Here is a 27,191-nt window from a genome sequence, read left to right as displayed (position 1 = left end):
ATAAGATTTTCCTTATAAAGGGTGCAAATAGAGCTTTTATTTGCTGCTTCCCAAATATCAGTCCATTCCTCCCTATCAGGAGTTTGGCCTAAAATAGCTTTCCAGGTGCACATATAAAAAAATTTACCAGTGGCCTCCCATGTTGATACATGGAGGAGGCGATAAATGGAGGAGATAAGACCCTTGGTGTGACCAGCTGCACACATCCTCTCAAAGGAAGTCATTTGAGTAAATCTGGGTGATTGTTGAAGAGAGAACATAATGCCTGATCTGCAGGTATGCAAAAAAGGAGGTTTGGAAAGGTCAAATTTCTAATTCTATAATCTCCTCTTCACCGGATGCAAAATATTTTGGATATGAAAAAGCCCTCTTTCTCGCCATGGTTGCCACATGGATCTGGTTAGACTGTCAGGTATCAGGGGGGTGTGTATAATAGAGGTAAGTACCGAGGCCGGAGCGGAAAGACCATACTTAATTTTGTAGGCTCTCCATATGTTTCTCATAAACACCATCAGTGAAAGCAAATCTCTATCTGTTAACAACATGGAGGAGCTCCATAACATCACATTGGGTTGTAGAGGGGGGAGCCAGGCCTCTTCCAACTCCCGGCAAATACTGGAGGAAAATAGTTTGGTCCATGAGGGCAAAAAGCGGAGGTTAGTTGCTATATTATTATATAATATTTAATGAGGTCCGGGGCCCCTAGGCCTCCCAGATCTTTGGGTGTGCAAACCACTGTCTTAGACAATCTATGTCTCTGATGCGCCCCAAATCAAGTTCAGGAATCCAGCTTGTAGTTTTTTCAGGGTCAGGATAGGGACCCGGACCGGAAGGGTCTCAAATAAATAGAGGAGCTTGGGTACTGACACAATGCGTCCCATGAGCGACAAGAGTGCCCCTTCCATTTGTTCAGATAATTGTATATCTCCTGGAATAGCAGAGGAAAATTACGGGCATATAGTTGGTTATATGTGGCTGTGATTTGAGTGCCTAAGTAACTCAATAAACAATCCCGCCACAAAAATGAGTATCTGTCTCGCAATGCTGAGCGCTTGCACTTCTTTGATTACGGTTCTTGCTAAGTTTTTTGGGGGGACAGACAGCCAAATATTTCTTTTTCTGAGACACTGATTTCACTGTTGTATATTTTTTATTTTTTATTATTGTTCTACCTCTAGTCACAGAGGGACGATTGTATGTCTACATATAGGGACTTTGATTTACAGTGATTAAAAAGTGTATACTCTTCTCTTAGTAAAATTAATGTTCATTTTACAAAATAGGTGATTAGGATGAACCTACGTTCACTAATACCCTGAAATAATGTGATCCTGATTCCCAGCCTATTTCTTTACTTTACATAACAACATAATGAATGAACAAAAACTGCTTATGTGTACCAGCAAGAGGAAAACTATACAGGAGGAAATATTGAAGAACCATTCTGTAACTCGGGACTCAAAAATAATACAAATAGTTAAAATAACCTAATGCTGTATGTATGATGTGGATGCATACATACAAAAAAAAGCACTTTTTAAACCATGTGAGATTTGAATCAGGTTCCAGTATCATGAATACAACACCAGTATAAAGTTGTTTGTAGGTAACCAAATGAGTCCATGTATATCAGTTGTTCATTGTTTTCCCTTGCAGTCTGATCATTTCTACTAGGCTGACTGCTATAAATGTGTATTGCTTTTTACAATGTAGCCCTTTTGGGCTTGGTTCTCTCCTTCTCCCATGTCATTGTTTGCATCTTTCTGTCATTTGCAACCCCTATATAATGTACAGTGCTGTGTAATATGTTGGTGCTATATAACTACAGTTTAATGATAGTAGTAATCAACATAATACTATTATCTTTATTATGAATCATTTACCATTTTTAGCATATAGTGTGTATCCCTCCTATTTAAAAACAGTTAGATTCTTTATTATTATTTATCTTGTGTAAAGTGTAAAATAACATACAACTGATAGAAAAAATAAAATACTTTACAACACTATACAGTAAGAAGTAGGCACAATCAATGGTACGGTACGGTACCACATGCACTTGATTTAATAAACTTTCCCTTAAAATATAATAAACACCAACTAGAAAAGCGTTTTAAGTAATAAGTGCTTCAATAGATTATTATATAAAAAACAAATTTTATAAGAAAAACAGTTGTTGCTCTCATTGCACACACATTTCCCCTAGAGAATAGAAGATAACATCTGATTAGTCACTGTGGGCAACATCTTTAATTTTCTCCAGATTTAATTTCTTGTTTTGTTTTTTGTTTTTATAAATAGCCCCCTACATCATGTGACGTCTATTTAGGGAATATTGGAAAACTCATACTGGGAAAACAGACTTTTTGGCAGCTGTAGAAAACTTTACTCTGAAATCCAAATTGTGTGCTGAAGCTGATTCATATATTGTTAGCAAAGCCTACTCAGGGCACAATTAATTAGGCTACATCAGAACGTAATAATAAAAAACAAAGTGGCATACTCATATTTCCAATTTTCCATTTTTTTCTAAATGTATGGCAGTTCTAAAGTACATGTAACAGAATGAAAGTTAATTAGCAAAAAAAACTGGGTATAATAAACAATAATTATGTTTTAAATAAAATACTTATTATGCTCCTTTTACATCCTTGATTGTATAGCTGTGTTTTTGACTTCCTGTAGCAACTTCCAGTCTAGATCTATGAAAAGCATGGTACTTTTCAACATAAGACGTTGCTCAACATAAGTTTTCATAATAGTGGTAACAGTGAAACATACTTATGCGTACAATGAATGGCAATTTCTGGTCCTCATTGGGGGGACATGAGACAATGAGACCATGTAAAAGAGCAACTGGAAGAGAGGAATAGAGTTTTGTCACCCTGCAAAATGCAGCACTTAAACAGAAACCTTCATGGCAAGGTAACATGCATTCTTTTAGCAGACGTATATTGTGAATATTACAATTAATAGATTCACTTTCGTATGTTAAGGTTTATATGAGATGTCAGTGATTGTGTCAACATATTTTCAATATTTGAAAATATGTGCTTTATGTTCTAGTTTTAAAGAATAATTTAGGATTTCATGAACATTTTTTGAACTTAGCCAAAAAGTCCTGTGCAGCTTCAAAATATGCCAAAACGGCTTCCGATGCTTCAAGTCATTCCTTCTTCTGATCACTGTTCAAACATTTCGGCACCTACTGAAAGCTTGCGCATGTCTAGGATAGTGGTGATAACAAACCCAACACGCTCCCGGTCCTCAATAATCAGCTTATGGACAGCATAGCAGGTTGCCGGGTCAGTTGAGGTTGGGGGGCGCCCACTGCGGGGCTCATCTTCAACGGTTAAATGCCCAGTCTTGAAACGAGATATCCAGGTTTTGACAGTGCTGTAGAAAGGACACTTCTCCCCAAGTGTTTGTGACATCTCAGTGTAAATGTCCCTTGCTGACTTTCCCTGGAGAAACAAAAACTTCATGACAGCCTGTAACTCCAACGGCGTGAAACTTGCTTGTGCCTCTGCCATCACAGCTTCTCACTAAAAGAAAAAACAGTTTTAAGAGTCGCAAAGACCTGATATTTGCTCAGTTACATACTAAGATATTAGGCTGTTATATGCCCCTACACTCATTTTTCTATTTCATCTAGAAGGGGGCAAAGGCAGGAACTTCTCAGCACCCCCTCATAAATTATAGGTAGTAGTTTGGTAAAACCTTGGATAAAAACATTTATAAATAGACCTTATAGGGTTTTGAATTATCCAATAACCACTCTAATTTTGTCTCTAGTCATAATACTAATAGCTATCTGTAATTTCTCTTACATCACTGTATTGATTTGTACAGTGCAACCATATCTGGATACATTTCCATCCCATAATATCATCTTTATAAAAATATGAGTGGACTTCATCCTTACCTTTCTCCATGTCCTTTGCGATATTGTAGTTGATACATACAAAATAGAAAAGGTAATTAATTACCATTGCTCAAAAAATGGGCCTACTTCAGTATAATAAAGGTAATAATTCAACTATTTACACCACTGATGGCGTAATATGGTGTGTCATTGCTAATTTATTGTGATGTCTAAAATGTGATGACATATTTAGAGGCGTTTAATATTTCTATTTTTGATATTATCAACTGCTACAAATTTCTATAACCTAGTTCAGAGGCAATCCTAATAAAATATCTAACATTGGCAAAAACATTGGATTGGCAGATATTTGGGCATCCTCACTGTGATACTCGCACAGATACCACTGTAAAACTCACACGGTGATTATGGGGGATGGACACTTGGTGCTATAGAAAAGCACAAAGGCCTAGATTTAGTGAATCTTAGACCATGGATATGGAAATATATCTGTCCATTCTCTATTGATTCTTTTCTTACTACTGGGACTCATCAATAAACTCACCTGACACTGAATACAACACATAAAGGCAGTGACAGGCCTCTTCATCTAACAACATGTAACAATATACCTACTTTTCTTGTTCCCATTGCAGTCCAGGCATTTGAATGGGATTATGTACACCTTGTTTAGGTAGAAACATGGAACAAATGTTTCAATGATCTAAAATCTCAAAGTTTAGCTTGAGTGTCTCAATCTGTTTGGTTGTGGCATCAATAATCATTGCAATCCAAGGACCTTGCAGTGACAGAACTACCCCCCCCCCCCCCCCTTCTGACCATTTGACTCCCTCCCCCAATGCTATTTGGTTATTAGCCCCTTAGGGTCTAGTTCATTAAACCAAGCCTTTGTTTATCAGCAAGACAAGAAATCGCTCATCTGTATCTTTACATCACTGTTGTGATATTGAACTCACAGCCCTGGTTTACATGTAATTTTTACATATTTTTTTATTGTCGAGGCAAGATCACTAGTTTTTAGTAATATTTAAAATGTTGTCAATATTTCCTATGTTGGGTATTGGTACATATGAAGTTATCTTGTTTGTAGGGTTTAAAGCAAACCATATGTTATTATGTGAAATAGAAAGCTTCTTCATTTATTTAAAATCTTCTTGATAAGCAAATATATTTGCGAACAGCTGCTACATATGTATTATGCAAATACATAGCAGGTATTGTACCTATTGTTCATTTTACTTTCTTTAAGTATACTTTATCATCTCATGCTCTGTTTTTTAGTGCTGAAACCTTGTGCGTTTCTTCTGTCCATAGCCTACATTTCCCTCCTATTTTCCTAGTTCCTGAACCACCACATACTATAACAGTATTAATATTTATCTGAGGGCTGAAAGGAAAAGTATAACTAAGCATAATGGAGAATGCCTGGTTAATAGGAGAGGTGGCTCTTACTGAGTTGCTATATTGTTGCTATAATATACTGTTTTCTGTGCTGGCCAGAGCTGTCGGGGGAACACTGGCAGGGTCTATGTGTGGAAATGCTCAGAAACCAACATATGCAGACAGTTATAAAGTCTGATAATGCAAGAGATTAAAAAAAAAAACGAACATGGTTTTCTCTATAATGATTGCACACTGCATTACTGGACAGTGTTTTGAGCTAAGGTATAATTACAGCGTACATAAAGTGGTTTTCCTTTGTATTTGTTTCATTTACATTGTACAACTGTATGTTCAAATCTATCACCCAGCATTCTGATTATACAGATGTGAGTCCCACTGGACTTCTCATCTAAACAGCTAATTTAAAGAACTCATTCATTTCTACATGTGCCCCAGATGGTCTGTTTGCTAACGCTTGCGCCATTTTTTAGATGTTTCCCCCGCATGACTGATTCAACCTCACACATCAGCAGAGCTGCACGGTCACAAAGACATTGCAAATCCCCTTGATGGTGTTTGCTGCATCATACTTCTATATAAAATGATGAAGATATGCTTTGTAAAAACACACACACACACACACACACACATACATTTACATACATTTCCTAAATGATTAACTAGGATTGGTGGTTGTAAAGTTTTGGTCACACAAAAATCTGATCGTAATCTACAAAAATTTCCACTGACCATACAGGTATTATTCCATTGTTTGATTACACAAGGGCTTAGTTATTTGAACCAGATCTACAATTACAGATCTCTTCACAATAGCAATTAAGTCGATTTAACAGGCTTTGCAGAATTAAATCAGAAATTAAAGCATTTCATGGGCTGAAAAATTCGTTTTCAATTGTTTGTTCTAAAAACTACTTGACTGTAAAAAATTATAGGATTCATACAGACACATTTTCTATTTGTGTTGCATAGCACAAGCCGATTATCGGACGAGAACCATTAAACGTGTGTACATGTAGCCCAAGAATCACACAGGTATGAGGCTCTGCAGTTAATAAAGAGTTTTTAATGAACATGTAATAGACAGGCCACAGGTTACTGTGTATAATAGAGAGGGATGAGACATGAAAATTAGGGTGGTTGGTATGTCTTGAAATGCAGTTCACAGTACACCATGACGTATGTGCTAGATCAGTGTTTGTCAACCAGGGTCCCAGGGGTTCCTTGAATCATGAGAAATTTGTGCCTCTCTTGTCAGTTTCACTGACACCAATGATCTATCCAGCTATTTGCAAGGTTCACCTTCTTTCAAATGATCACTACACTAATATGCTGGGAGCTAAAGAAGGCAGGAAACAATGGAAAGTTTTCCATGGAGAACAATTAATAAATCCCTTAAAGACAAGGTCTGCAAAATACCAAAAACTCTTTTTCTCGCAGCCAACAGACCTACAATGGCCCCTAGCCCAGCACCGCCTAAGGAACCATAACCACACCCCAAATACCGACCAAGACCCTTGCCTTCCAGGACCCCAACTGCCACCTCGCAAGCACATTTCCTTCTTCCTTTTTTTAAACTTCTATAGAACTTTCCACCCCCCCCCATTTAACTTATAGAATTTCCTCTCGTTGACTATTTCCCCAACATTTTTTCTTCCCACCACATCATGCCTATTTTTTCTTTGTTTTCTTCAGGCCTACCTATCTAACATTCAGCATATAAAGCTGCCCCTTACTTCTTGACAGGTGCAATTTATGCAAAGATATTCAGGGCTCTCCCACACCAAAGAAATTTAACCAAAGCCCCTGGAGATGTTTGACATTGAGATGTCCTGAAAGCATACGTATAGCTTGAAGTGGATGTATTAAGTGGGCAAAACTTGTCCCAAGTGTATCACATTAGGTCTGTCAACAAGAGAAAGATGAAGATCTCACTATGCCTCCAACTTTCTTTCTTTACAAATAAAGGAGGATAGTTTAATATATTGATATAAATAGGAAAGAGTTTTGCCAAATCTTCATCCCAGATAAGTGATATTGCTTGTAGTGATAGTAAAATTGATGTCTAGATCCTATTCTTAACATAAATAGGGTTAAGTCATCTGTAAGGCTAATTTAATAACAGCATTGCCAAGTTCCATTGGTAAATTAAATAGCAGGACATAAAGGGGACATCCCTGGTAGGTCTATTCATGTTAGGCAAACAGGTTGCTCTTTTGCTTGGAGCCCTGTAACTCTTCTTGCATACATTTACAAAAACCCAATTTATAGCTGGCTCCCGAGCCTTCATATTAGCTACATTTTTATAGCATAATGTATTTCTTCCCTAGTAATGGTGCCAATCAGAAAGTCTTGATGATCATTGGATATTTAGGAGAAGGTAGTCTTGGAAATAATTTTAGCACCCACATGGCAATTAGAAGAGGCAGCATACAAATGTCTATATCGTCTTAAGGCATTAGCGTCAGAAGGAGAGCAAACAGCTATTGTAATCTAATTGTTTAGAGATGTGATTAGGGGTGTGGTTACCCTTCAGCAATCTAGCAAATAGCTTGCTGGCCTTCTTTCTATGCTTGTGAAACTGTAAGAATCTATGGGGTTTTTTTTTTTATGTTTCAATACTTTATTTAAATTTTCAGGAAAAACAAAGGTACAAATCCAAAACAATACAGTCCAATAAGGCACTCCAACCCATTCCAACCACACGCAGCTGGATCCCCTAAGTACATGAGGGAATGCAAATGAAAATGGTACTCAACCAGAATAGTGAAAATGGAAAAAAGAGAGAAGATGAAGAAAGGAAAAAGAAAAAGAGGCCCACAAGGAGGTGGATGGGGAGGTGTATAGGAGGTTTTTAATTGTTCATCTTCATCAATACAGGAACAAATTGGTGTTTATGCTAGATGTTTATTTTAGGAGGCATTATTAGCTTGCCTAAGAGCTTCACTAGCCTAATAAAACTGTCCCATTTTCCAAAACATAACTTGGCTAATCTATAAGTAGGTATACATTTTTGCCATGATGCATTCAGGAATGCTTAAGATTCAGGTTTAGAAAGTTAAATAGATTGGAAACCTCTAAATGAAAATTTTTCTTTGAGCATATCATCATTCAGCAATACAGAAGTTGGATCATGGTCCTAAATAACCTAAATAAATACAACTTATTTATAAATTTAACCTTGACTTGACTTGATATAGAATAAGAGAATACAAAAACGGGCTCGGTAATCATCCGTTTCTTTTTCCAGCCTTGTAGACATTTAAATAAAATTCTAACCCAGAACCTTCACTGTTTTTCCTCTTCACAGTATGTCACTTAGTAACAAGGCATTGAATGTTTCCTCTCATCTAATCTCTTGTTGGATTGTAATAGGCCACTGGGATTGGTTGTTGCCATGATACTCTTTTCTTCCCTTCAAACTGCGATTGGTTGACATTGAGCATGATTTACATAAATGGGGTCGACTTGTGTTCTGTATCCACAGACTGACATCAGGCGCCACTAGAGAAATGATTAAGTCCATCTCTGGCTAGGGCCTGCATGTGATTAACACATTCTCCGCCACTGGCAGCCTTAGGATGTATCTCTATGGAGGTATCGATTGTAATGACAGTTGTTAAGGCTCGTGTCATAATTAATAAGAAAGTCACAAATGTGTTTTACATTTACAGGGACAAGGTTTAGAAAGGGGGAGATTACAATGATATCTTATAACAAAACAACAATCAAATGTGTGTAGATATTGTAAGGCTTTGGAATATTACTGTAAAAATATTACTGAAAATAAAGCATTTTACCTATATCTTTTACAATTCTGGATTAAAAAAAGATGTTTTTTTAAGGCTTTATTTTTGACAAAATATTTTCCAAATGTATTTATTTTTTGTATGTGTAACTCTATCTATTTGCTGTTATGTGTGTATTTCTGAGCAAACTAATTGCTTCTGTTTTTCATGCAGGTGTGTGCACGAATTGGATTGGTTGGCCCTTCAGCCTCCTATGATCAGCTGGTTCGCCAGGTAGAGGACTTAAAAAAGGAGAACTCTCATCTAAGAAGGGAACTGCAGGATAACAGCAGCCAGCTCAGCCGCCTTGAGCATGATACCTCTGACATGAAGGTGAGAGTGAAATGCTGATAGTGGGGACAGACAGTTAAATAGGTATGTGACTAACTTTAATTATGCATTTATATAACAATCACATCTTCAACAACACTTTACAGAGCCCAAAGTTATGTCACTAATGGTCCCGCAGAGGGGCTCACAAGCTAATGTTCCTACCATAGTCATATGCCATTAACATAGTCCGACTCACACTAACAAGGGGAGCACATATAAACCATACACATATAGCTGATATTTGAACCTGGAATCCTATTGCTGCAAGGCAGGAGTGTTGGTCTCTGGGTCACTGTGCTGATCTATTATTACAGCATCAGTTACAATTACAACTAAAATATTTTGCACATTTACAAAAAGTTTAACATTTGCTGGGAAAAATAAAAATAATATGGTGTACAGGTTTTTTATTTTACTTCAAAAACTGAATTCACATTTTCTTTACAAATGTATTAAACCTGGAGAAAGCAAAACTGCAGCAAAATCTGCTGACTGTATGACTGTCTAACAAAATGAACATACCTGAATATAGATGATATATATAAAGTATACACACTGCAGTTGTTCAGTCAGTGTAACAAACTAAAACATTTCCTAGCAATGTAAAATAGGAAAAGTCACTAAACACACTTCCAAAGTCAAATATGGTTAGCCGCCCCCCCTAAGATCGGATAATCACTTAAAAAATAATAAATAAAAAAGAGCAGGGGTTTCTTATGCTGCAAGTACTGATTGTATTTTATCTTATAACAAAAGAATGATATTTCATCCAAGCATAAAAATGAACAACAAAAGGTTTCATAGAACATAGTGAGTGTCCGATTCCATTAAATTCATGGGAGAAACGATTCTAAGCTAGCAAGCATAAGCAAGGGAATACCCTAAATGATAGCAAAGAGTGTCGTTTCTTATCCTGACACGTTTCGCCATCTGACTTCTTCAGGGGATGTTTATAGAGGCTGTTTATATGATGTAGGCACGGGATAATGTTCTTCATAGAAAAGGTAAAGTGATTATTTAGGGTTAGTGGATATTCCAAATGAGGTCCTGATTGAATACAAAGGGTTGGCAAGGGGATGGTTAACACATAGATCCATGCAGAGCGTACTGCTAGATCTCTTTACCTTTTCTATGAAGAACATTATCCTGTGCCTACATCACATAAACGGCCTCCCGACACTATTCATCAACCTACCTTGGCAGATTGATGAACAAGCAATTAGGAATGACCATTGTTCTTTCCTTTGGAGGACATCGCAGTGGGGTGCCACTAGCTCATCCCTTTCCTGTCCCTCTCCATCAAAAAGAATGGCAGTGTGTACAGTGCTTGTTCATGCACATGTCAATGGAAATGATGACAAAAGATTTTTTCCAGTGACAGAAAACTGATGGCTTTCTGATGTTTATGCAAGGCTTAAAGAGGAACTAAACTAATAAATCCCCCCAAAAATACACTTACCTTCAATCCTGCAGGGCAATCTGATCCATCCGGAGGTCTCTTCCATCTGGTCCCATCTGTCTTTGGGTCGGCACTCCGGGCGCCGCCATCTTCGCCTCTTCTTTCGGGTTCTTCTTCCTACGTCACCAGATTCAGGCGCGAGATCGGGTGACATAGGTTGGAAAAAAACTTGCCAATCTCACTACGCATGTGCAGTGAGAGGCAATTTTTTTACCTTTTCACGAAAAGGTACCTTCTGCACATGCCCAAGATGCCCAAGATGTCTTTGCTCTCCCATTCATTCTCAATCGCCTAGGCCAGAGGTGTCAAACTCAAATACACAGAGTTTGGGGGGGGGGGGGGGGATGGAATCCACTGCATATTACTGCATGCTCTTCTCATGTGTTCTTGTTTCTTCTTATTGAGAATAATTGCTTTACCTTGCCAAAGAATGCAATGTAAAACCAAAAAACCAAATGCATTTGGTTTCACATTGCATTCTCTGGCAGAGTAAAACAATTAATAGCAATAGCTTTACGATAATTCCTGATAATAATAATCCTGACAATTTTTGATTATTGAGCTTACCTGTCAGTATAAACTCTGCGGGGTCTACACATAGGCTGCTGTTCAATAGACTGAAGAGAGTGATGCTACTAGTACAGTGGGATCACTTGCATTTATAAAATGTGGGGCCAGGCAGAGAGGCAGAGAGGCCGCTGGTCTAGAGACGCGAGTGATGATGGGAATTGTAGTAGTGGCATTGTACTCCTGTCTATAGAACAGCAGCTTAATATGAATTGCAGGTGGCCCGCTGTTACTACGGATTGTAGTAGTGGCAGGCCAGCTGCAATTCATATTAAGAATTAAGAAGCTCCAAAACAAAGGACATGCCGGCCAGATTTGGACCGAGGACCAGAGTTTGACACCCCTCGCCTAGGCGATCGAGAATTAGGAGGTGGTGCTGCACCCTTTTTTTTTTTTTTTTTTTAAAAAAAGGGTGTTGCACTTAAAAAAACAAATAAACAACATAATTGTTACATTACATTAAAGGGTTGTCTACCCTTTTTAGGTACGCTTTAAGAGGGGATGTCCCTGATTTTCTCTTTCACTCCCTCCCATGTCTCTGGGACAGAGACAGCAAAAAACAAGAATAATTCTTTCAGCTATAGCTACATTAATAGTTAGTTAGCATTAGTTGTACAGATAAAAATTTCCCTGAAAACCCGTTTGCCATTGTGATCAATATAAGGTATATCAAAGACATACTTATAAGGAATAAACTATGGACACAATTGTCTCAGAATTGTAGATCCATTACTTGGGATATTGTTTTTTTCCTAAAGTAAGCTAATGGTTGCTGCTAATGAGCACTTAGTACAGTAACAGATAGTGAAATATGCATTACTTTTTCCAGAACCATTAAGTTAGCTCAGATGAGCAATTACTGGACAGAAGGAATTGCTGAACAGTGTAAGAACATTTAAGAACAGAAAATAACTTAAATATACAGCAAAACCCTATCTGATGTTATTGATACAGCTGATTTGAAAAAAAATACCAAATCAATAAACGTGAACATTTTTGTAATATAAAACATAATTAACTATTCAACAGTTGTTGGCAGGCTGAATCCTACTATCAGTTGCTGCATATTATGTAAATACTGTGTAATATTATTAATAATAATAATTATAATAATAATAACAATAATAATATATTATGGGGACTCCAGCAATGCAATCAGTGCCAGAATTTCTCATTCCTGATGGATTGTCAGACTTTTTTTTACAGTAGGAGAAGCCTTCTACGTGTTAGTGTATTCTTCCTAATGTAAAAATAATTAGAAGTTCAACATATAGACCCCATCCCTATGGTGTACTGACTGCGATTTTGCTCCCAGTGCCCCTAAGCATTATAAAAAAACAGCTGGATATTTAGGCACTTTCCAACCAAAATTTAGCAACCCATGGCAACATTCATGCCAATATTCATTCTACAATCTTAATAACTACAAAGCTATGTATGTATATTTCTCATTGACATGCTCACAATTTGTCTATTTTCCATGTTTGAAAACCACTAAACACAAAATATTAATATTTGTACAAATTTGTTTTAGTTCAGTTTATGCATATTTTTATTTTGTCTGCATTAGGAGGTCCTTAAACATCTCCAGGACAAGCTTGAACAGGATGTTGGTGCACCAGCAAGCCATTGCGACATACTGGATTACATGAAAGGTAAAAATGTATAAATTACCAGGACACCTCCTGTGTCTTTCTAAACTAGATAAGTATAAGCAATTGCAAATTAACATTTTCATGTACAGCCATCTTATCTTACACTAGTTTAAAATATATTTTATATTTTTCAGGGCAGCCTAATATATATATTACATATTATTAATTCATATTTATCACTTGCTGCCATTAGGTGGAGTTGTATGTTATGTTACAGTTTCCTGCAGCAATGCTGTGAGTAGTCTATGTTTCTGTTAATGGGGTCTATGCAACCCTTGGTTTTAACCTGGAAACTACAAACTACTAAATCTAAGGATCCCAATACAGAATGAGTAAAGTATGTAGTGCAGTAGATATTAAGTGTTTTGGGGAAGGTTTATTTTTAAAGGTTTCACTTTACTGGGTAAAAGTAATTGTTTTCGTTTACATTTTAATGTAATGTACAAACAACTGTTCCCTGTAAAGAAGACACTGAATACTTATCTCTATTGCTTCTGAACATTTCCAGTTATGTCAGCCCCAGCCCTTTTCTCCCATCACTATGCTTATCAGACTTTAATGTGAACCTATTACTGGGAGACAATGTTGCTGAACTAATTTTAAAGAATTCTAATTGCCTGGATGTAAATCTGATCTTTTGGTGTCAGTAGTGTCGATCACACACCTGAAACAAGAATGCAGATAACACAATTATCTGAACACTAGAGCTGTACACTTAAGCTGCGTACACACGTGCAATTCTTGTCTATCGTGTAAGGACTACACGATGCATGAACGAGTGCTGTACATACAGCACCGTTCTGCTCTATGGAGAGGGGAGGGGGAGAACGACGGAGCAGCACACTGCTGCGCGCTCTCCCCCTTCCCTTGCATTAGGATCACTCGTCGTTCATCGTTCGTGGATCCGCCAGGACCAGATTCTCACACGATATCTGGCCGATGCGGATTATCGGGCGAGAAAAATCTGACGTGTGTACGCAGCTTATTCTGGTTCAGTAATTCAGAAGGAAAAAAATCAGAACACCAACCAGGCAATCTAGATATTATAGAATCAGGTCAGGAATGTCAGTTTACATCATCTCTCAGACACAGGTCTGCTTTAATATCACAAATTAAATTTCATGCAAAGTTGGATGATTCAGCTGATAGGAAAAGGGGCAGAGGACAATTTAGAAAAATTGCAAGAGTTAGTGTAGAATACATCTTTCACTTTGCACTTCTTTCTGCAGATAGTTATTGCTCAGTGCAACAAGAAGACAGAACAAGGTTGGTGGGACCACAGTACCGTACACAACAATATTTTCACTCATACCTACCATCTTTTAAAATAATACATAGTAACTCAGTATTAAACAAGTAAAAAAAAAAAAAAGAGTAGAAACTACACCTAATAGTTAAAACAAATGTTGAGATTGTGAATTTTTTATTGCAGAAGTGACATGTATCTTCTGTGTCTCTTTTGCAATATAACAAACTTACCTGCCTGTCCGCAATTATCTCTATAATCTAACACATGCGCTACTCAGTGTTCAATCTGAGCATAACTGGCTGCCAGAAATACTGTATTCCCCCATATATAAGATGCTCCTATATATGGGACACACCTTGATTTTGAAACCCGAAATTTGGAAAAAAAGAATTTTATTACATAAAGTTATTGAAATGACCATATTCAACTTTATTCATACAACTCATCATCACTGTCAAAACTCTCATCCATATGATAGTTCTTTGGCTTGTCCTCATCTGTGTCTGATGAGGAATCACTGTCTTCATATATTGCCTCATCCTCGGTTCCATCTATGGCGTTTGAAATGCCACACTTCTTAAATGATTTGACAACGATCTCAATCTCCTACACTATCCCAAGGTCTTTTTACCCAGGTACAAACTTCTCCTATAGTTGGTTTCTTCACTCTTCCTGCTGGTGTCAATTTGTCCCCAGAAGCCCTAATCCATTGGGTCCATTCTTCTCTCATAGCAGCTTTGAAGGGTTTGTTAATGCTGACATCAAGTGGTTGGAGCTGGGATGTCAAGCCTCCAGGTATGACGGCAAGTTTTGTTTTCTTCTCTGCAGCAATCTTCCTTATGTTTTTTGTTATGTGTACCCTGAACTGATCAAGCACCAACAGGGCAGGTTTGCAAAAGAGTGCACCTGGTCTTCTTCTCCAGACTTTCTCAAACCAGATCTTCATCCCATCCGGATCCATCCAACCCTTGTCATGAACAATCACTCCTTGAGAAATGTCTGCGTTTGAATATCAGCATAGGTGGCCTATGCCTTCCGTCAGCACAAAAGCTAGAACAACTGTATAATGGCTCTTTTCATGTCCACTTGTCTTCAGAGTTACAGTCTCCACCCCCTTCTTTTTAACAGTTCTGTTACTTGGTACATCAAATAAAAGGGGACCTTGTCCATATTTGCAATCTGTCCCAACTCAAACTGATGTGTCTTCCAACATTAAATGACAAAACGGTGAAATTCAAAGACCTTCTGCTGATAGCTTTCAGGCATCTTTTGGGCAAGTCTGGTGCATATACGCATGCTTAGCACATGTCGTTTCATAAACCTGAAGCACCAATTGTGTCCTTTAAATTCAGTAACTTTTTTTCACCAGCAATTTTTCATTGCCTCATGCTGAACCATCTTTGTAGACACAGGAATTCTGATTGCCTTTTGCTCTTCATCCCATATCTTTAATTCCCTCTCCAAATCAGGCCATTTTGGTGACTTGCCTCTCGTGGCCTTCTTCTTCCGTGGCATCTTTAGTAAGGTCTCTTTTTCCTATAGCCAGTCTCTGATTGTTTTCCCAGTTGGAGGAGGACCAAATTTACACTCAGCAGCATGATTTCTATTCACTTTTGCAAACTAGATCACATATTTTGAATTCAGCACTGTATGCAAATCTTTTCTAAGCTTTTCATGGCTTTATTACCTCTGTAGCGTGAGTGTGCGGCGTAGGCATCCATAGCTGTATACCCCAATAAAAAAAAAAAATTGCGAAAACAAAAAGCGCGATAATGCGTGAATTGCAATTAAAAAAAAAAATCTACCATTGTATAAGATGCACCTTGTTTTTAGACCCCACATTTTTGGAAACAAAGTGTGTTTTTACATGGGGAAATATGGTAAATTCCTGTGTGTATGTGCAAGATTTATGTAATTCTGACCTGGTGAAACAAGGTGGCTGAACATCTCAATTCTGGAAGAGGACCAGATGAAAATGTTCATCAGAGCTAAAAGTGGGGAGTTTAGAAAAAAAAATTGTGAACAGGCCAGTAAGTTTTATTGCAGAAGATACATTTCCTGTCCCTTCTGCAATTACAACCCTGCGTTTTTAGGTTTCATACCACTGAAAGACTATACCCCTTCAGATTCAATGTGATTGCTTATTCAAGCTGTAAAAAAAAATTACAATGTAACGCACATTTCTTTTCTGCAAGGTGATGTCCATGGTTTGTACAATCAATATGCATACCCTGGTTCTTCTGATACCTCAGTAATCTTGGGTCAGGCTTCTGTAGCATCATCTCAACAATCAGAACATCTTCAGAAAAAAGGAAGAGCAGAGAGTCGTTCAAGTGGGACTTTAAAGGCTGAACTGGAGAAGGAAAGGTAAGAAAATGGCTGTTATCAGAAAATGACTAAATGTTAGTTACTGAATCATACAAGGAAACATCTTCAGTGTTTACAAACTGAGAAGGTTGCTGATACTTTAAACAAAATTATTGTATTTTAGTAAAAGGAGTATACACACATACTCATACGGTCTATAAATGATGAAAAAACAAGTGTTCAGGAGCTGTTTAACTTTCTTCTGTGGAACACAGGTGACAAGAAAAAAGCTGACAAGGGTTCTCTTGTTTGTCCAAAGCAAACAATGAAAAGCTTTGGTTTTTGTTACAGTTTAAATTACAGTTTTAATTCAATGTCTGCAGGACTTATTTTACAATCTAATATATTGCAAAGGTATTACCTTCATTTTATCTCAAATCATCTGATCAAAGTTTGGATTAAGAAAGTTTACTTTAAAACAAAGCATTTTTCCTTGGAATCCTAAACACTTAAAAGACAAATACGAGATTAATGTTTTATGCTCCCTTTGCCCCTTTATTACCTGTCCCAAGCTGAAATTCCAATTAATCAAAAACATTATTAGGGAATACCAGTCATTATAGGACAATAGAACAACAATACCTCCTAGTATATTTTACAAGAACAATATTGTTCGACATGACTGTAAAGTGTATTGCTAGAAGTTTGTCAGTCCACAAGTAGCTAATCTTATTTATATTCCCAGATCTCTATTGTTGGGAGAAATAGACAAGGAAGAAAAAGAGAAACTCTGGTATTATTCCCAACTTCAAAGTCTGTCCAAGCGTTTGGAGGAGCTGCCCCAAGTTGAAACAGTAAGATGCATGGAAATCATGAAATATGAAATCTGATCACCTATAAATTTATCATACATAAAAAATTGTTATTATACTGCTTGTTTAATTTTTGTTTGCAGAAAAACCAACTTTCTGGTTTCCAGGGACAGGGATGCTTTTTTTTTAGTGTCTCTGGTTTTTAACACTCATCTTCTGCAGTTAAAATACAACTTTGTTTTGTTTGTGTCTAATAAACAGAATTTTCCAGTGGAGACAGAGACGGCAATGAAAACCTTACCTACTTTATCCAAAAATGGGTTGGGGTTTGGAATGGAGTCCCACTTTAATTGTATTTACTTTTAAAATGACTATCAGTTCATCTTGTCTATTCGCTATTATTTGGCCTTTTTTAGTTATTCATTAAAGATAAATAAATAAAATACAAACAAATACAAACTGTAATATGTAATGGTATTGGATTATATTAGTCTCAATAATTTGATCTAAATTAGTAGGTAAGAATTTAGAACCAGGAATGTTGTAAGCCGATGTTGTTGGAGACTTTGCCAAAAAGATTTTTTTTTTTTATTTTGTAGGTGAGCAATAATCAGCTTGATTTACTAAAGCAGTTTAGCAAATTAATTTATTCACAAGCACGGGCAGACATAAAAAGGTGCAAAGTGTGCTGCTGCACGAGGGTCCTAGACCCTCGACAGCCAACAGGGATCATCACAGGGACCCTAAGTTAGTCTTAGTGTAAAAGTAAATTTTCACAACAGGAAATGTAAAATGAAAAATCTCTTACAGAGTAAATAACCAAAACCTATACTTCTTCAGTAATTAAGCCCCAATTTATCCCTTGAACAGACAAGACAGCGAGTGAATCAATCTTTGTCTTTTGGCTTCTGCTCATGTTTACTGATCTCATACTTCGCAGGCGCAAGATCAGGTGACATATCTTCCTGAAAATGTATAAAAAAAAAGTGCTGATCTCAATGCGCATGCATGAGATTGGGACCTATTTTTTACATTCCAGGAAAGCCCTCTATTGTACATCTCGGGCATGCACAAAAGGAGCAGCCCATGACCTCCTGAGATATGTGACGTATGTATCTCAGGAGGCTGCAGGTTTCCTAGATGGAAGGTAAGGAGTTCTCCCCAAAAATTAAAGAAAAAAATATTAAATAAAAATTTAAAAACTCTTTTTTACATTTTATTATTATAATGTAAGAGTTAGCCACCACACCAAAAATGTGGCGATAGGTCCATTTTAAAGTCAGGGCAATATATTCTTCACTATCAATCCTTTTTTTGTATTGTCTCAGTTCTCAATGCAGATTGACCTGATCCGTCAGCAGCTAGAGTTTGAGTCCCAGCACCTGCGCTGTGTTTTAGAGGAAAGATTTGGTACAGCCGATGAAATGATGCAGAGAGCACAGGTAAGATCATTAAGTAAGAAGGTAAATAGAAAATAGTAATTCATATAATGCTCCAATAAGAATCTACTTATTTTATGTGATATAAACCACAATCACAATGCACTCCTAACCTAAGAAAATGTGCATATGATAGTTTTTTCCACCGTTACCACAATATCTGAAAAAAGAAATGGAGCAAAGGGGAAAGGAATGATATCTCTGATGGGTTAGCAAAATCTTCATGGATTGAGGTAAAGTTGGGTAATAATAAGTCATTGCTTCCCATGTGTTGGTAAATTCTAGCTTTTAGCTGATTGACCTCCAATTTGATGGCGTAGTTCCAGGCATTACCGTTTGGCAGCTAGTAGGATGACACAAGTGATCTTTTAGTTGTCTAGAAGATGGGTGTTTTGGCTAACAATGTAAAGGGCATTCTTTCTTGATTATCACCATTGCCAAGGGGAGCATTCTTCCCACAGATCCTCTGGAACAAATTTTATCAGGCTTTCCCTAAGACCCTAAATTTACTTCAGGGGTTCCTATGAGGTAAGAAGGTTGAGAAAGGCTGTGTTTTGCTTTTATTGTCAATTTATACATCCCCCTATTGGTGGGTGAAAGCTAACAAAAAAAAAGTTCCATAAACAAATTTATAGTAGAATTTTCAAATTCTAAACATTTTTAAGCCAAATTGAGAAGGGTCATAGTTTTGTATTCAGACTTATCACCTGCAGACCCAATTTGTAGTAACATCACTCTATAATAAGGTGGCGTAATGTAGATAAAAATAATAATTTGCCTATTTTTAAGATTAGAATCCTAACCAGCAACTATGTCTTTACACTGGAAGTCATCCTTTAACATATATTGTGAGATTACCCCTGCTGTAATGTATAGTATCACTGAGTCTGGTCTGTTTTTTTTTATCTTTTTCTTTGTATACCTTATCTTTCCTTTTATGAGCAAAATATTTCCGCCCCTGTAACCTTTTGTGGTCACTCACAATAAATATATATTTAAATAAATGATAATAATAATTTGTTACTTAAGAATAATATAAATTGAAGAGTTGTATATAGGATATATGCTGTTAGGTGACTAGAAATAAAAACTAGTATTCGCTTTGAGACAAATATCATTACAAACGATGGTTTTATAAAAACAGTAAAGTAATATAAAAAAAATGTATTAAGTTTGCAGCAGACAGTTATATTGCAGAGAGCTGTGATTAAACTATAAAATTGATGTTTGCAGCCTTCTGAGTGCTTTGAACTATAAGAGAATTTAATTTGTCTAATCCATGAGGCAATATCATCTGTGTCCTCTTGTATCATCTTGTATGTGAGCCTACAGGGTTACAAGGTGTTAGCCTGCACAGGAGTGATCATTAATTTAGTCAAAAAGTTCAATTACAGAGAAATGTAGTTTATAGATCATGTAGACTGGCATGCGGGGAGTATCCAAGAACAATCAAGATGAGTTTAAGGAATAATGATGACATTATGCTAAGGCTTCTTGAATGCATTTGGGGTTCTTAAAGAGCTTTTAAGAAAAATAAAATGTCCTTTAGGTTTAGATAGGCATTCATGAAGCACCCAAAAAATCAGTTCAGCACAGCTCCAGTGAGCTGCATAAGTCTAAGGCTTTGTTCGGAAATCTTATTTTAAAACCATGAATGAAATCTCATGTTAGTAGCTGCGATTTTGCTGCAACCATGAAGTGTCTTAAATGAACAATTGTCATGTTAGTGTATGTAAAACTCATCAAAACTGCACCAAACATGAGTCATCACAGCTCACAGCTTACAGTACCACTCCTAGTTTTCATGGAATAGGTGGGTACTTCAGAGCTGTTATATGAATAGCTCCATACAACTTTAGAGCTGTTATAAGAATGACTCCACACTAAGCTTCCAGGCAATGCTCAGAGGCGGATAAATGTGAAATAACTTGCACAGTGGGACATTTAACTATAAAGTGTTAAATATAACATAACATGTAATAAGTAAATCTCAGCAGTAGCATAAAATACAGTTCATTCCATTTTAAGAATTATAATTAGGAAATCAAATAAATTAAAAACATATATTAAAACAACTAACTAGCGTGTTTGCATTTGAATGCCGTTCAGCTTCAAATCATATTGATTTCAAGATGTCACTACTAGTTGCATACGGTTTATTAAACATACTTTGTACCATCTTCAAGTCCACATAAATGCTCAGTTTAAATCATTTAAATACATTTAAAGTGCATAAAAACGAAAAGTGTCAGTCTTTTCGGAAGGAGCAGAGTACAGCCACCAATAAATTGCAATATTCATTTACTTTAAAATCAGCCACAGCCTATATTGAAAAGCTTGTGTCCTACCAGCAGATGCAAAGAAAGACCTAGGCTCTCTGTGTAGCAGTAGTGGACTCATTGCAGAGATCCAACATACCCCTATTATTATTATTAGACAGTATTTATATAGCGCCAACATATTGCACAGCGCTTTACAAAGTACATAGTCGTGTCACTAATGTCCCTACCATAGTCATATGTCTTTAATACAATCTAAGGTCAATTTTAGGGGGAAGCCAATTAACCTAACTGCATGTTTTTTTTGGAGTGTGGGAAGAAACTGGAGTACCCAGAGGGAACCCACGCAAACCAGGGTAGAACCTGATACCTCCAATGCAGATAGTGCCCTAGCTGAGATTTGAACCTGGGACCTAGTGCTGCAAAGGCCAGAGTGCTAACCTCTGAGCCACCGTGCTGCATCCCCAAGTCAGACCAAATCAGGAAAGCTTATTCTCCTTGCATATTGGAGAGCTCAGGTTCTGATCCAGCAGGTGGCATGTTGGACCTCTGTACACAGATTACAGCTTCAACAAAAAGTTACTCTCTCCAGTTGGTTGGCAGGGGACAGGGTTTTCTGCTAAGGCTGTGGCTGATTTCTAAAGAAAACAGTAAGTAAAACTGTAAGATGTAACAAATCATTTGTATTAATGGACCTGGAATGTTAATTAGGCTAAATAAAACTGAAAGTTTGCAGGCTGCATGCACTGGGAATATGCTTGTCTCACAGCATGGTCATTGGAGACATATTTTACATAAAGGCAAACAAAAATATGTGGATGTTTGGATATACAGCAAATTTCCAGACAGATCACCAACTTTCATTACTGACTACTTCACAATGTCAGCGTCTTGGTTTTTTTTTCCATTTTTTTCATTAATCTCATATACTCTCAATGTGCCAAGAATAATGAATTACACACAGATTTAAAGTACATGTCAATGTGATTTCATACATTAAGCAAAAATCCTATTAAATTGAGTACATAAAAAAAAGCAACAACACAAAAACTGGAATATTTGGAAATAAAAATAGTTAGGTCAAAAGTGTGCCTACTTTTTTTTTTACCACACAATATATATTCTTATCTAGAGAGTTTTTATGGTCTGCAGATTGTAGAATTGATTCATTTTTTAACTTCAAAGCCTTTTTTGGTTTTTATTAGTTTGTTGTTATAACTCAGCCACAAAAACCCATCGTTTTTTTAAAAAAAAAAGGACATCTTCCAATGCAGATTTGCTTTCCAGTAACAACTGTAAAATAAGGAATGTTCCTATTGTAAAAAAATATATATACTTAAAAGTCTAGTCAAGACTTTGGTCTTGTTTTGGATATAATGGTGGAGGGGTATGAAATGTTTTAGATTTGTATTATATCTCCATTCTGTATTAAAAAGAGTTAAAAACCTTTCAAAACTGAAGGAAAAGCTCACCCTTGTCAATTTTTAGGTGAACACTTGTCTCTTTTTAGACATTTACACTCTGCTTTTGTGGTATCATCTAGAACATTTTAGATTTCTTCTCATTTTGTATCTCATTTTCAATCTGTCCAATTGTATGTACTTTTTTTTAACTCTATACTGTATTGTTAGATTCGTGCTTCACGCATGGAGCAAATTGAGCAACAGCTGGAAGAATTGCAACAGAAAGAACAAACAATAGAGGTAAAATCCTGCTTTTTTACAAATTAGTTTAGTGGCTTTCATATAATTTAACATGTATACAGAATGAAAAGGTCAGTTATTGGTATAAGATACTGATTATACCGCAAAGCTATTTTTCACCAAACACACCTTTTAGCATCTTGGTGCAACCAGGGACCAAAAGATTTTAGATGGTCAGACCTCAATTTTCTACTCTGTTAATACCAAGGATGCATTATTAGACACAGATTTGCCTATTTTGCACTTAACATCCCCGTCTTTAATATTGTACATTCTGCTTTTCTGTTAAGATCCTCTGCTGTGCTCATCTAGGGGTTCTTGCCAACTCAGAATCTTGTCACTCCCCAACAATCATACATACTACACTAAATTGCTGTATGTGCTGGCAGCAAAATAGCCTAAAATAACTTTAATAATCAAGCAGTGTTAGGGATGTTTCCTTTTTATGCTGACTTTTTAATGGACCTAATTCTAAATTACCAACTGTCAACATTTCTCTGGCTTCATGTCTGTGCCTAATAAAGTATTTAAAGCATATGGTTAAGTAGCTAAAGCTGTTAGGCTTTTTTTTATTGTTAGTGTTCCACTGGGCAAATTCCTCTTCACTTAGACAGCGAAGATGTAAATTTACTGTAAATTTTCACCAGGATTAGTATAGAAGGTGAATGTTCCAAGTGGCTAGAAAGATAGCAGAATAAAATAGACTGCAGTTTCAATACTTTTACACTGTATCAAAAAATTATTATTTAAAAAAAGAACCATCAGGAATGGTCATCTAAAATATTCAGGCTAACTGAAGTCAAAGTTAGTGAAAATTTACATTTTACAAACTAGAAGATTGTAGTACCACATTTAAACAAAGTATACTTTATATTCTGTTTCCGCAGCCCTGTGTAAACCTTAAACTTGTGGACAGACCAGTTCCAGAGAATATTTCACAACCAGAAGACAACTCAGGGCAACCAGAAAATAAGGTAAAAATGTTATATTCAGATGTGTTCAATAATTAGAAATGCAATGTAAATGTAGACCAGCTGAGGAAACTTACAGCACAATGGTAAATTACTGTCATTGCCTATTCCATCATAGGTAGAGGTGGTGTTCTGGCTATTGTCAATGCTGGCCACACGTGATAAGGATGACATGTCACGCACTCTCTTGGCTATGTCCAGCTCACAAGAAAGTTGCCAAGCCATGCGAAAATCAGGCTGCCTTCCACTGCTACTCCAGATATTACATGAAACAGAACAGGATTCAAGAACAAAGGAGTCTCACAAGTTCAAGGATGCAAGGATGAGAGCCAACGCTGCACTCCATAATGTGATCTTCTCTCAACTGGATGAAGGACAGGCCAAAAAGGAAATGAGAGCCCTCCATATTCTTGAGCAGATACGTTCTTATACTGAAACTTGCTGGGATTGGATGTTATGTCATGAGCAGAAAGAAGGTGTACTAGACAGCTGCCCAGGTACTGCATATGAGCTAAAAGCTGTGTGCAACTCTTCCTTAGAATTTTAGTATGAACTGAATGTGTTAGATATGTAGGATGACCGAAAAGTGGTGGCAAAGTCTTGGATTATTAAAAATATGTTGGATAAAAAAAATAGTTTAAAATGTACCACTAAAATAGCGTAATGTGTTGCCAACAGTCCTACTGGGGTGTGGTAGACAAAATCTAAAAAATCTCACAGAATTGTAGTATACCATATACTTAATTCTATTCTTAAGAAATGTCAACTGAAATGACACACTAACAAAAACAACACAAAACCAAACTAAAGGAAATTACACAATTACCTGACAGAATCAGGAGGTTCCTCCTGATTATTAAAAAAAAACAAACAAATAATAATAGACAGAAAAAAAATGCACAATATACATGTCTGGAGCATGAGCTGTGTAGAATGGTCTGTAGAAGAAGGACCCCCCCCCACACCTTTGGTTCGGTGGGGAACTAGGGCTGTATTTGGTAGTCAGCATCACCAGGACAAGGTGCTCCAGCATCCATGGTCACAATAGAAAATTACCCCTTCCTGCACAGTGCAAAGGGTGGGTAAAGCGAGGTAAGTGCCTCTTTTACCTTTCGACTCTGGTAGTCAGAATAGTGACCTCTTACATTTGTGAAACACACCCTTACCCTTTCAATGAACAGGTGCTCCCTTACATTGGTGGTAAGCTTATTGCCACTTACATTGGTGATTAGTGAAGTGGATATTTATATTGGTGGTAATTGTATTCCCCCTTTACAATGGTGGTCAGTGTAATGACTGCCTACATAGTTGGCAAAACATTGATCTCCTATTTTAGTGTTAAATGCCTCTGACATTTAATCCAGGACTGCCTATATTGTCATTCTCTATAGACAATGAACTCCCTTAGTGCCTTCCCTTGTCCCTGGTGCAACACTGCTGTGTACTGAAAGTGCTAGTAAAGTCTTAGATCTAGGTTAAGCATGGGTAAGCAACAGACTGCTTGCACATACACTATATGAATACTAGTCATGCCAGCATGGACATGGAGTGACAAGGTTTTTTTGTAGTACTCTTTACTTGAAACAAATCTATCATTCTATAATAATCTTTTAAAGCTAAAAATGAATTAGCATCAGAGAAATAAAGTAGGAGGGATTTTAAGTCATCAAAATTAAAAGTTTAAAGTGCCCAACAGATTTATGTCAATAGAACAAAGAACTATGACTATAATTATTGAAATAAATCCTTCAATTGTATTGCTTTTTTAGACATTATGACACAAAATTGCAAAATTTATCATTATTATTAAAAAACAGAATTTATATAGCGACAACATATTATGCATAGTACTTAAAAATTGGGTGCTTTTGCACCTTGCACACCAGCATTGCTCTTTATCTTAAATATTAAATATCTTAAAAAAAAATTATTATCTTAAATATTAACAAAGGAGGCTTTTATAAATGTGTCCTATGTTTATTCAGTTAAACATAATAAAACTGTATATGGCTTTGTTGCACCTGTTTGCATATTGACTTAATTTCAGCTCCTGTTCCCGTGGAACCACAGATCTGCCAAGCAAGCTGTGCCATTATGAAACTATCATTTGATGAGGAGTACAGAAGAGCAATGAATGAGCTAGGTAAAACATTATATATATATATATATAATATTCACTTACCTAATAAAAATGGAGTTCATGGGCATGACCTGGAGATGTCTCCTAACAGCTAAATACCCAAAGCTTTGTGCTACCCAGCTCTAACATAGCACATTTAAAGCCTTAGCACTTGCGTTTTCTCGCTGATCAAAGACCAAAGGCGCCAGGGACCTACTGCATCATCTAGCGGGGGCATCATCACTCCCTGCACACCTACATTACAAAGAACAAGAGAACACTCTTTGCGTCTGGAGGAAAAGAACTTTAAGCCCTGGATAAGGAAGGGATTCTTCACTGTAAGGTCTGTGAAAATGTGGAATCGGCTCCCTTAGGAAGTAGTTTCAGCAACTACTATAGATAGCTTTAAGAAAAAGCTGGATGTTTTTCTAGAAGCACAGAAAATAACTGTGTATTAAGGCTTTAAAGTAAAAATACAGTGACTGTTGATCCAGGGAACATCCGATTGCCTAATGGAATCAGGAAGGAATTTTTTTTTCCCCTGTTGAAGCAAATTGTACCAGGGGTTTTTTATGCCTGACCTTCTTTTTCCGAGTCCTAAAATGTTTCACTGAAGATCCTAAGCCTGCACTCGCTCCCTTTTCTGAAGGCATCCTGAAGCCATAGCACACTGCTATTTTGTGCAAAGCAACGGATGCTCAAAAATACAGCCTAAGCATGCATTTCCATTTTATAGACGCAAACAACTACTTCTTCACTTCCCCATTAGTTATTGAAAATCACATCACCCTTTTCATTTTTATATCTCACTTATCCAAACCATAATAACTATTTAATGTTGTGTCTAGCAGTTCTGCATTAAGAATCTGTGTGTCTGGTGCTTTCCATAGGTGGTCTACAGGCTATTGCAGAGCTATTAGAGGTAGACTACCAGATGCACAGAATGACCAGTGATCCACTCAGCCTAGCTCTAAGACGATATGCAGGAATGGCTCTTACTAACCTAACTTTTGGGGATGTGGTAAACAAGGTGAGCGACAAATTATATCTTTCATGTACATAAATTTTACCATGAAACTCTTTTATGAAAAATACATCTCTCCTTCATAGCAACTCTTATCATTTGACCTGAATTTGAAGTGATGTTAAAGCTATGCTATGTTCATATATATATATATATATATATATATATATATATATATATATATATATATATATATATA

At 36.7% G+C, this 27,191-nt stretch overlaps 1 protein-coding gene across 1 annotated transcript in view; it reads left to right on the top strand.

The window, feature by feature from the left end:
• Positions 1-27,191, top strand: part of APC2 (APC regulator of WNT signaling pathway 2) — a 47,707-nt gene that overhangs the window by 7,843 nt on the left and 12,673 nt on the right. Inside the window, exons 3-12 of the mRNA XM_072404845.1 lie at positions 9,250-9,408; positions 13,005-13,089; positions 16,534-16,705; positions 17,391-17,499; positions 18,786-18,899; positions 22,807-22,878; positions 23,766-23,852; positions 23,968-24,346; positions 25,897-25,992; positions 26,859-26,998. Coding sequence (XP_072260946.1) covers positions 9,250-9,408; positions 13,005-13,089; positions 16,534-16,705; positions 17,391-17,499; positions 18,786-18,899; positions 22,807-22,878; positions 23,766-23,852; positions 23,968-24,346; positions 25,897-25,992; positions 26,859-26,998 — 1,413 coding nt within the window. The remainder of the gene's footprint in view (positions 1-9,249; positions 9,409-13,004; positions 13,090-16,533; positions 16,706-17,390; positions 17,500-18,785; positions 18,900-22,806; positions 22,879-23,765; positions 23,853-23,967; positions 24,347-25,896; positions 25,993-26,858; positions 26,999-27,191) is intronic.

This window comes from Pyxicephalus adspersus, chromosome 3 (assembly GCF_032062135.1).
Source record: "Pyxicephalus adspersus chromosome 3, UCB_Pads_2.0, whole genome shotgun sequence".
Lineage (NCBI taxonomy): Eukaryota > Metazoa > Chordata > Amphibia > Anura > Pyxicephalidae > Pyxicephalus > Pyxicephalus adspersus.
This window is presented reverse-complemented; position numbering and strand designations above follow the sequence as displayed.